An 11,716-nucleotide genomic window follows, 5' to 3' on the forward strand; every position below is an offset into this window, starting at 1 on the left:
ACTCTGGCCTATAGGCCTTAAGGTCCAGTCAGAAGCTTTCAGATTTGGGTAAAACCAAACTGGAGAAAATGTGCTCAGTTAAGGCAGGGTTAAGAGGTTAAATATATTGCTCCACAAGTTTTCTCAATCTGTTTCTTATATCTCACTAAACGGTTGGACACTAGATGATTTTCTAATGTCGTTCAGCTCTATGTGACGTGTTGTAGACTCCTGAAAAAGCTTTAAAGTGTCATGTTTTCATACTGTATGTGTTCCTTGTGTGTCCCAGGTTGAACGGGTGTTACGAGGCGCTGGCCGGAGGCAGTACTTGCGAGGGGTTTGAGGACTTCACTGGAGGCGTCACAGAGATGTACGACCTGGACAAGGCGCCCTCAGACCTGTACAGCATCATCAGCCGCGCCGTGGAGAGAGGCTCCCTGCTGGGCTGCTCCATAGACGTCAGTGACACAAGCAAATCACCACACAGGCGCTTTTATAGGAGCTTTAGAAAGAAACTGATCCACTGTATTTTCTGATGTTCTGAGGTTCACCAGCAGAGGGCAGCAGCGCTTAACTTTTGCCACTGTTTACTAATGAGCTGACACAAGTCTATAGGGTCACTTGAGCCAAACAAGGAGCTTCTTGTTGTGGGAGATTTTGTGGAAGCCACTGAGCTGGTCTAACTGTGGATAAATGAGGTAGAGATCAGCTGAAGCACAACCCTGTGGACCTCGGAGAGACTTACATAACACTGTGTGCATTTAATGTGTGAAATGAAAGACTGTGTGGATATGGGTTAAAAGAGCACAGTTCGATTGGCATCTGAAATTCTGTAAGCTTCATACATCACGTCACGTCACGCTTTTTTATCCTAGTGCTAATCAAACTTTTATCAAAATCAACACATATTGTAACAAATGTTATATTTTGTTATTTGTGTGTTACCCATAGACTACATCTGTTGGTAGCAGGCCCAAATACGTGGCCCAAATACATCTTAGACTCGTATAATATAATGTAAAATATTGTCGTTTCCACAGATATTGTTGTAAATAATACTTAAAAATGGTGAATGGTAAATTTAGCGCTTTTCTACCTTCATCAGGCCCTAACCAGTCACCCATTCACACTCTCCTTCATCCACCAATGTACACAGACACTGCAGTCAAGGTGGGCGAAGTGTCTTGCCCAAGGACAGGACGACAGTGTGCATCTGCAGGAGCTGGGATTGGAACCCCCGACCTTCCGATCATGAGAGAACCCGCTCTATCAACAGCGCCACTGTCGCCCCCAGATAAATACTAAACACATCTGTGTCCCGACCCACCAGTTGAGAACCACTGTTATAGAGATCTGATACACTGTCGCCTCAAGGTAATTAGGGTATATGAATAAGAGTGTGAATGGGTGACTGGACCCTTGCTGTAAAGCCTGTGAGTGCCTCATGTAGGTGGAAAAAGCGCTAAATAAATTGAGACCATTTACCTTTTAATCTGTAGCTTTCTCCAGATGAACACTGGAACTAAATTACATCTCAACATGAATGAACCTCATCACAAAGCACTTCAGAGCGTGTTTGTAGAGGTCTAAACTACAGGGTTAGCAGGTTTTATACTTTCAAATGAAGACCTCATGACGACACAGGAACATTAAAGAGGACATTAGATTAGCTAATGCAAGTCAGTTTTCTCGTTTACTGTGGCCTTACTGTAAGTAGAGTTAATGGTGTGACGTGCCGTGGTTGAGCCGTTAATTCTTGGCTTGTTTGTTTCAGATCACCAACACCAGAGACCAGGAGGCCGTTACATTTAAGAAACTGGTGAAAGGACACGCCTACTCTGTGACCGGAGTCGACGAGGTGAGACATCCAGGACTTTGGTAAAATTGTTGTTGTAGATGATTCACGTCCACTTTGCCCCCTTCGTTCCCCACACAAGGAGACTGCTGCTCAGTTCACAATATACTAACATGAAAACAGCTAGATACTAAATCAATGAACGAGAACTTACTTTCTATAGAGGTGTCATTGTGCAGGGATAGAGCAGGGTATGACTCATTTATTAGTCTTGTACGAAAGTCTCACAGCGTTTCCACAGTAGGCTCGACTCCGTGTTCTCAAAACACACGGCTCTGTAGTCAAAACATTAACTATGACCCAGTTAGTGAAGCTGCTGTCACATGTTGAATGAACTCAGCCTGATGTCACAGTATTGTCTTCTCTGTGGACTTCGGGAACCTGCGCTATGACACAAGTGCAATGGGAAAAATCCAGCATGTCCAGGGACCGCAGGCAGATCTGCATCAGCTGTCATGTGCAAAATGATTTATAAAATAGGATCTTCCAGTCTTCATCTGACTGACAGAGCACAATGGATTTCTTTTGTTATTAATCTGACAGTTAATTCCGCTTCACAATCGCAGCTAAATTGCACTACACTTTATGTCTGCTTTTAGGTCGTGTACAGAGGAAACTTGACAAAACTGGTCCGTATCCGAAACCCCTGGGGCGAAGTGGAGTGGACCGGACCCTGGAGCGACAAGTGAGAGCGTAAAAAAAAAAAAAAAAAATACTCAGAAGGCGCCCGGAGGAATTTACAGACAGCGTTTGAAATATGTGTGTCTGGTTGAACTCTACAGGGATGGTTTGGGTTTGCGGAGCTTATATAACTGTTATGTCATTGCTCCTCTGAGATTTTCACACTTTGGAGCGGTAATAAAAGCTTCACTGTTAAATGTCTCAAGAAAGTACAAAGAAACGTACTGCTGTGTTGACCTACATTGTACAAAAGCTTTAAAAAAAAGTGTCGTCTTTTTCTGTTTTAGTTCAAGAGAATGGGACAGTGTGGACCGCTCTGTCAGAGGCCGGCTTCAAAACCGCAGTGAAGATGGAGAATTTTGGTGAAGCTCCTCTCATTTCGTACTTTGTTGCAGCAAATATAAATAAATCAATGTTTCACTGTGGTTTTTCTCTCCCTCAGGATGGCTTTCAGTGACTTCTTGCGCGAGTTCAGTCGTCTGGAGATTTGCAACCTCACGGCGGACGCTCTGCAGCACAGCCAGCTCAAAAAGTGGAGCTCCAACCTGTTCCAGGGCGAGTGGAGGAGGGGCAGCACGGCCGGGGGCTGCAGGAACTTCCCCGGTATGTGAGATCTGGCTTAGAATGGGGTTTAATCCTGGTTTAGTCTTGGTTTTATCCAAAACCGAGTGATGGAAGCAAGCATTATTCTAAACCTTTTATAGGGTACTCAATGAAATACTTATTTTATTGGGAGACATAACATAACACAAGTTTAGTGTCTGTTGTAATTTTTCAGTATCATTCAGAAAATCAATGTGAGCGAATTTACCATATTTGGTTCCTTGCCCATTAAAGGGACTATATGGAGTTTAAAAAGGTTAAAATTATGTATTTTCCTTCCCCTACATGTTCCAGCCATGTCCTAATGTGTAGAATGAGCCCAGACCTGTTCACCACGACTGCCTCTAAAACCCTGCACTGTCACTCACAAAGTTGTTGATTTGGGTCCGAAGTGCCGTCATGCACGAGCTTAATATAGAACCTGCAGTTGCGCGTAAGACCTCAGGGGGCAGTAGTGAGTATAACATGACCAACTTGCATCTTGTCCCTTTAAGTGGCAAAAAATGCAAACGATTTATATATAATATATACAAAAAGGACTTTCAGGTCTCGGGAGGTGCTGGTATTCAGGAGGCGTTGTGTTTTGTGATATTAATGTTTGAATGATCACACCTGTCATAGGCAAAAGTTTTTGTAATGTGCTTTATGTGCAGTGGGCGGGGTCAGTCACCTCCGATACTGTTTGCCTAAAAATTTTATTAATTTTACTAAAAATAACCTTTGGCAACATAAAAACATAGTCATTTATTTACCGTAAGTATGAATAATAGGTGCTATGGGCATGTCCAAATATGGACAAAACTAATTTGCTTTAGGTTTAAAGGGGCTAGATGCAAGTTTGCTATTTTATACCCACTACTGCCACCTCAGGTCATACGTGTAACTGCACCTTCTATATTAAGCTTGTGCATGACGGCACTTCGGACCCGAATCAACACCTTTTTGAGTGACAGTGCAGGATTTTAGAGGCAGTTGTGGTGAACAGGTCTGAGCTCATTCTACACATTAGGACATGGCTGGAACATGTAGAGGGAGGAAAATACATAATTGTAACATTTTTAAACTCTGTATAGTCCCTTTAAGTTTACAGGGCATATGATCATGCTGTAATTTCACTTATTTCACTACGTTCTCCAAAACCAACACATATATCATCACCGAGCACAATTATTCACCAATAACATGTGTGAGTTTCATAAACTTACCATGGTTAGTTTTGAAGTTATGTAAAGAAATATTATATTACATAAATATTATGCCTTTGGCTAAATTCAAATGTACCATGAATTTAGCCAGACTTGGGTTTTTCATGACTTTTTCAGACTTCAGAGAAAGGAAGTTGAGTAGGGTGATCTCCTCTGATTGGCTGAGTGAGGACTACATGCTTCTTTACCTCACTGATGTGCAGCAGGGAGGCCATATGTAAAGTGTGCAGAAACTACCAAAAGTAGTCAGGTAAATAGTCAGCAGAAATGCCTCAAGGATTTTTGGGATCCTTGAGTAAATTTGTGTCAATGAAAACATTCCTTTTGTAAATGCAGAGAAAGGACAGAGATGCAGATTGGTTTAGCGAGGGAATGTGAACCAAACAAAGACCTTTTTTTTTTTAGATAAAGCCCCGTCATCATGACCTTAAGGCGGAGTGACCTGGGCTTTACAGCTCCAGCTTCTTGTGGCGCTTATACTGCTGATAAAATGTATGGGACTGAAATGCAAATGTATGCCGTAACTACGCATTTACGAGGCAATAAAGCGGTTACGAGGGGTCGCGATCATGGTGAAAAGTCCAGAGTTACATCAGTGTGAAGTGGTGTTATGGAATCAACCACACGACCCAAATAATGCGAGTTTTGAGTATTCTATGCCACAAGCTGTATTCTTTGATCTCATGCACTTTCTGTCCCAGGGAGGCGATGGTTGATTTACCACAGCTGAATGAATCGTATGTAAAAAACAGATTATTTCATATGAGGCCCTTCTGTCTTGACTCTTCACAGCGACCTTTTGGCTGAACCCGCAGTTTAAGATCAATCTGCAGCACCCGGACAGCCCTGGCAGTTCGGACTGTTCCTTTGTGGCGGCTTTGATGCAGAAGGATCGCCGGAAGAAGAGGAGGGAGGGCAAGGACATGGAGACCATCGGCTTCGCTGTCTATGAGGTCAGCAGTGTGTCCATCTGTGCAGATTTCACTCTAGTTTTAAGGTTTAACAGCTAATCATCTTTACTTCTGTGTCCCTTTGCAGATTCCCCGAGAGGTACTATTTTCTGAACATGAAGAACTTTAAGTATTTATATGAAAAGTATAAATTTTTTTCTACGGATACTGTTATTATTAGGATACTAATACTTTTCTATGTATAATGCAAATACTTTCATAGTCACTACCGCCGCAGCTGTTTGAACATGTGGCCTGTGTTGTAGTTCGTGGGCAAGTCGGGAGTGCACCTGAAGCGGGACTTCTTCCTGACCCACGGCTCCTCCGCTCGCTCCGAGCTCTTCATCAACCTGCGGGAGGTGAGCTCCAGGCTGAAGCTGCCGGCCGGAGAATACATCATCGTGCCCTCCACCTTCGAACCGCACACGGAGGCCGACTTCGTGCTGCGCGTCTTCTCGGAGAAACCGGCCGGATCTGAGTGAGTGGAGGAAAATGAGTCACAGAACTGAAGACACTGCAAGACACAATATGATGTTACGAATATGATGAACATGGACGTTTTACTTTGATGGATTATTTAAATAACTCATAGTTGACATAGGAGCGCTAATGCTTATTCTAGAATTATTAGCTATTGGCAGATAAAAGGCTGATATCTCCGGGACCGAAAGTAATAGAGTCTTTGGGCAACTGAGAAACTGCGGTGAAAATTGGTCATAAGTTTGTACCACTATTTTATGCTGCAGACTTTTGAGCATAATTTCAAAACCACAAGAGATAGAGATTTGACCTTTTTTTTTGGAATCTACAGATCTTTGTCTCTCAAACAAGCATGAACGTTCTAAATAAATCACCCCCATGCCCCTCATACAGCGCCCCCCGTTGTCACAATTCAACACTGACACATTTTACAGCATAGAAGCATCATACACAGGATTGTAGTTAAAAAATGGCCAAAAATATCACCAGTGCATAACGGCATTGGCCAATCAAAATCCCAATAATCAGCATCGGCTTTAGAAAAACCCACCCCGTCGACCGCTATTGGATACATTATATTGCTATGATTGAAACCTTTACTATAATAAAAAATGTTTAACAATTAGCTATTAGAGAGATTTTAAAAATCCAGTTAAATTACTTACAATACCGTATTTTCCCGACTGCAAGTTGAACTTTTTTTCATAGTTTGGCTGGGGGTGCGACTTATACTCAGGTGCGACTTATATAGATCAAAATGTATCATTCACATATTTGTTATTTTCACATTGACAGCAGGCTTGTGTGCAGGTATCTACTAAGACTGAACACATATGCCCCCAAAAAGAAAAATACAGTATCAGCCTCTGTATCAGCTATCGACCAACCCCCTTCATATCGGCATCAAGCCCCAAAAATCCATATCAGTCGGGCCCTACTTTCTCTCATTCTTACAGTGTCTTTTGATCAATGCTGTTTTGGTCATAGTCAGTGTGATGCTTCTGACCACTGGTGCCCCCCCCCGCCTGAGGCCATAGTTTCTGAGAAGAGCTTCACTAAAACTGTTACTAGCAAGAGAGAGATCAGGTTAAGATGCTGCTTTTGGTATTTATTTGATATTTTCTCCCAAGTAGAGATTTTTAAAAGATATATCCTCCTTCAAATGAAATTAAAACCTTGTAAATGCAGTGTCTAAAGTCTATAAAGTCTGTTTTTATTTATTTACAACTGTCTTTCTCTCCTCTTCAGAGAAATGGACGATGACATCAAAGCAGAGCTCCCGAAAGACGTAAGACGCTGCACATTATAAACCCCTCGTCACTATTCATTTATATTAAGCGTCTCTTTATGTATTTCAGAATTTTCTCGATGAAAGCCAGATCGACGCTGGTTTTAAAAGCTTGTTCAGACAGTTGGCGGGAGCGGTGAGATATTCTTGTCTATTTGTCAGAAGTGCATTTTATTTAAAAATAGCTTAAATAATGTTTACGGCAGGACATGGAGATCAGTGTTTCCGAGCTGCAGACTATTCTCAACAGAATCATCGGCAAACGTGAGTAAAACTTGCATGTTGTTAAATAATGCTTGTTGTGTAATGTATTTTTTTATTTTATGTTTGAACAGACAAAGATTTGAAGACCGATGGATTTACAAAAGAGTCCTGTCGCAGCATGATCAACCTTATGGATGTATCCTTCATTTCTGCTTTTATTTTGAAGGGACAATGTTCTTTACAAACCGGTCATAACAAGGGCTGAGTACCGCTACTTTTTTTTTTCTTCGATACTGGTACTTTAATGATACTTGGTTTTCGATACCGATACCTATTCCGATACTTGTTCTTACATATTTGTCATCTAGAACCAGAAAACAGAAATAATGTGTGGAATATCTGCAAATTTACAATATCGGATTCAACTCCAATATCAAGAATTGTGTCAAAAATGGGGAATAATTTTGTAACTAATTTTTTTTTTAAAAAGTGGCAGAAATAGGGAAAAAATGGGGGGGAAATTGGGAAAAATGTGAAAAAATTTGGTGTTATAGGGAAAATATTAGTAATAACAAATGAGCAAAAATGAGGGGGAAAAAATGGGAAAACGAGAAAAAATCATGGCAAACATTGGGCAAAAAAAAAGAAGGGGAAATAGGGGAAAGATTAAAAGAAAATTGGGAAAAAATAATCTATTTGATCTGAAACAACCAGGTTTCTCAACCAGGGACTATACCGAGTTTAAAAATGTTTAAATTGTGTATTTTCCTCCCCCTACGTGTTCCAGCCATGTCCTTAAGTGTAGAATGAGCCCAAACCTGTTCCCCACAACTGCCTCTAAAATCCTGCACTGTCACTCAGAAAGGTGTTGCCGTCATGCACGAGCTCAATATAGAAGCTGCAGTTACGCGTATGACCTGTGGTGGCAGTAGTGAGTATAAAATGACCAACTTGTATCTAGCCCCTTTAATGGTGTCCTGGGCCAAACAGCATCAAAACTTGGATCTAGAAATAGAAGATATTTTTGTCCAGTATCTGCTTTTGACATTTTTTTAGATTCCATTAGTAGTTAATGGTATCATTTGTCGGTACCCAGCCCTAGTCATGACATTATGAAAAGGATAATGCTGCAGGTTCATTTTTGTTGTTCTTATGCGTTGTCTTGTTGCTTTTCTCAAGTAATATTTTGGCGCTCGCTTTCCTTTAACATCGTCCTTATTCAGAAAGACGGCAGCGGCAAACTCGGCCTGACTGAATTCCACGTCCTCTGGGAGAAGATTAAACGGTACTTGGTGAGTGCTGCTGTTGACTTTAGGCTGTTGTTGATTTTAGACGGGTTTCATGTTCTCTTGTCATTACGGTGTTTGTTCTGAAACGTTGCCAATAACTCAAACGGGGGCACGGTGTTCTTTCCACCTCCTTGATCACCTCGTTTTCTCTTGTCTGTCTGAAATTATAGACCATTTTCAGAGAGTTTGACTGTGATAAATCGGGCACAATGAGCTCCTATGAGATGAGGAAGGCTCTGGGGTCTGCAGGTACTTTCAACTATCATTTGCAAAACAGATTAAAACAGTTAATTCATGTTGCATTGAGAACTTTGTACGGTATTTACAATTACATAACTTTCCCCAGGTTTCAACTTGAACAACCACATCTTCCAACTCATCATCCTCCGTTACACAGAGGCAGACATGACCGTGGACTTTGATAACTTTGTCACGTGTCTGGTTCGATTGGAGACTATGTACAGTGAGTAATTCTTGAAATCTAAATGGTGGACCTTCTTTTTTTTTTATTCAGCTTTGTAGGATAAAGACTGATTTGTTTTGTCTTACTGTTTTGCAGAAACCTTCCAGACTTTGGACACAGATAGAGATAATATTATAGAACTAGATTTCGTCCAGGTAATTTTCACTCGCAGGAATCATACACCACGCTTCTTTAAGTATTGTGGAAGTTATTTCAGAATTGATACTTACATTTCCTGGTCAAACTTGCTCACTTTGCCAATTTCAAAAGATTCGCATGATTAACGCACCAGTACTAGACGCAAGTTGGTTATTTTATACTCACTACTGCCACCTCAGGTCTTGCGCGTAACTGCAGCTTCTATATTAAGCTCTTCTATATTAAGAGGCAGTTGTGGTGAGTTAATTTTACACCATAAGACATTGCTGGAACATGTAGGGGGAGGAAAAATACATAGTTTTAACGTCTTTTTCCAATGCCTGTACTAAGATATTTGTCATCTAGAACCAGAAAACCAGAGGGCAATAATGTATGGAAGATCTGCAAATGGGCAAAATATTAGAATAAGAATTTTGCAAAAATGAGGAAAACATTGGGAAAACAAGAAAAATTGGAAATAAGAAAAGATAAAACAGGTTTAAAAAATATTTTTTTAAAATTAGGTGAAAATGGGAAAAAATAGGGAAAAAATTGGGGGAAATTGAGATAATATTAGTAATTAAAAAATGACCAAAAATAAGTGGAAAAAATTGGGTAAACGAGAAAAAAAAAATAAGAAAAATAAAAACATGAGAAATGGGGCAAACATTGGGCACAAAATTGGGAGGGGGAATAATTTATTTGAGCTGAAACAATCAAGTCACGCCAGCATCAAAACTTGGATCTTAAGAGAGAAGATTTCTTTTTTCTGTTCCTACTTTCGATACTTCCATTTTTTCGATACCAGCAGCACCTAAACTTTTTTACCGATGCCAGACTGATATACATGTACTCTGATGTACACCCTTATCTAGGCCTGTCTTTGTTTGTCTTTGTCTTGTGCTAATTTGTGTGTGTCCTTCTCTCTCCCCAGTGGATTATGCTGACCATGTTTGCGTAGAGCTGACCGGACTGTGACTGTCGCCGGCTGCAGTGTTTTACAGAAGTGCCTTTTCCAGCTCCAGGGGCCACTGCTTCAAAGACGAACTGCGGTGCCCATTGGACAAGTGCCAAAATGTACAGTTAGTTTAAGATCAGAACTATCAATGAGCAATGTCTATAAGCAGCCAAGTATATAATAATAATAATCATAATAGCCAAAACACTTCCAATTGATGTTCATGTCAAGCTGGGTGCACAGTATTGTCTTTATATAATTGACATTTTGACGGCACTTGAGAAAGTACTTATTATATAGAAAAATGTTTACAAACTGCACCTAAAGCAAATTTACATGCATACAATTTTTATTGCGTTTTTTCAATCTAACAATATTATTTCCGCCGCCAAACAATCAATTAGTATTTCCAAAGATTAACAGACAAGTTTGCAATCAGATCGGGCAACAAATGTTTACGGAAACCGCGTTTTGCATAATGATGTTAGTGAGTGATGTTATTATATTGTCTACTTTCTCACATGTTTCACATAGAAGACATTAAGCACTGCCTGTAAATGTGCTGCAAGCCTGACGCAACTATTTCAGATTCTGATTGATGTCAAAGTCAGTACTGTACTTAGGGCAACATCTCGTGCTAATTTGAATGTTAAAAACTTGCCTTTGTAGCGACACTGCTGGTCCGGCATCGACACAAAATGCCGTTTTTCCAGATCTGAGCTGTAGATGTGATGACAAATGTACTTTTCAATATGGTTCTATTTTATGCATGGCACTTTTATGGCCAAAGGATGAACTTTTCAAACGCCTCTGAAAGTGAATATCAAAGGGAGCTTTGTACATTATAATTTTGCCTATTTGAAGGGAACAAGTTGTTTTGGGTGAAGGTGTAGCGTTGTGTAGGACATTTGTATGCATGCGGTGTGAAGTACAAAATGTCTGCCTGCTTTATTTAACCATGGGAGCAAATGTTGGACTTTTAAATATTGTGCCACTTCTTCACCATTGAGGCTTAATGACGGGTGAGGTCATGTGTTTCTGTTTCTGATTGGGAGATATTAAAGTGGCTTCGATGGGCCGTTGGTCATTCAGTTATGTCTTTAGTAAAGTCAAAGCCTTTGATTATGAAGCATTTTAGTAAAGAATATTACTCTACACAAAGTTTAAGTAGCCTGTGGGATACTCTTATTTTGAAAATGCCTAATTATGTTCACAATGACTTGTGCGAGACTGCCAATTTTCTATAATGCCTGCATTGGGCAGTATCAGGATTGTTCTGCCATATATCAATTTTATTGTTTACAGTTATCTTCTGCAATGTGTTTCATGTAAAGGTTTGCTTTACTTTCATACTTTTGAAAATAAATTTGGTTTGAACAGTAAAGACAAATGGACTTCATTCAATAAAAACTCGACACAGAGATTAAATATTGTAATAAATACCTTTTAGTAACAAGATTCATATATAAAAAACAGTCCAAAATGTACAGTTTAAAACAAAATCTTCCTACAAATCGTTGTTCATTGTTAAGTTACATTTGTACAAGCTGATTAAATACTTTAAGTTAGAACAAATACATTTTAAGTTATAAAAAGACAATTTTCATCTGGAAACCACTGTTT

At 40.0% G+C, this 11,716-nt stretch overlaps 1 protein-coding gene across 1 annotated transcript in view; it reads left to right on the forward strand.

The window, feature by feature from the left end:
- capn1 (calpain 1) overlaps window positions 1-11,436 on the forward strand; it is a 29,201-nt gene extending 17,765 nt beyond the window's left edge. The window contains exons 5-20 of the mRNA XM_079580422.1: window positions 269-437; window positions 1,754-1,837; window positions 2,434-2,519; window positions 2,803-2,877; window positions 2,958-3,118; window positions 5,116-5,285; window positions 5,540-5,751; window positions 7,002-7,041; window positions 7,112-7,177; window positions 7,248-7,305; window positions 7,377-7,441; window positions 8,469-8,537; window positions 8,705-8,783; window positions 8,881-8,997; window positions 9,094-9,152; window positions 10,070-11,436. Coding sequence (XP_079436548.1) covers window positions 269-437; window positions 1,754-1,837; window positions 2,434-2,519; window positions 2,803-2,877; window positions 2,958-3,118; window positions 5,116-5,285; window positions 5,540-5,751; window positions 7,002-7,041; window positions 7,112-7,177; window positions 7,248-7,305; window positions 7,377-7,441; window positions 8,469-8,537; window positions 8,705-8,783; window positions 8,881-8,997; window positions 9,094-9,152; window positions 10,070-10,096 — 1,537 coding nt within the window. The 3' untranslated portion in view covers window positions 10,097-11,436. The remainder of the gene's footprint in view (window positions 1-268; window positions 438-1,753; window positions 1,838-2,433; window positions 2,520-2,802; window positions 2,878-2,957; window positions 3,119-5,115; window positions 5,286-5,539; window positions 5,752-7,001; window positions 7,042-7,111; window positions 7,178-7,247; window positions 7,306-7,376; window positions 7,442-8,468; window positions 8,538-8,704; window positions 8,784-8,880; window positions 8,998-9,093; window positions 9,153-10,069) is intronic.
- Window positions 11,437-11,716: the final 280 nt, after the last annotated feature.

Source organism: Gobius niger (assembly GCF_951799975.1).
Source record: "Gobius niger genome assembly, chromosome: 21".
NCBI classification, from domain to species: domain Eukaryota; kingdom Metazoa; phylum Chordata; class Actinopteri; order Gobiiformes; family Gobiidae; genus Gobius; species Gobius niger.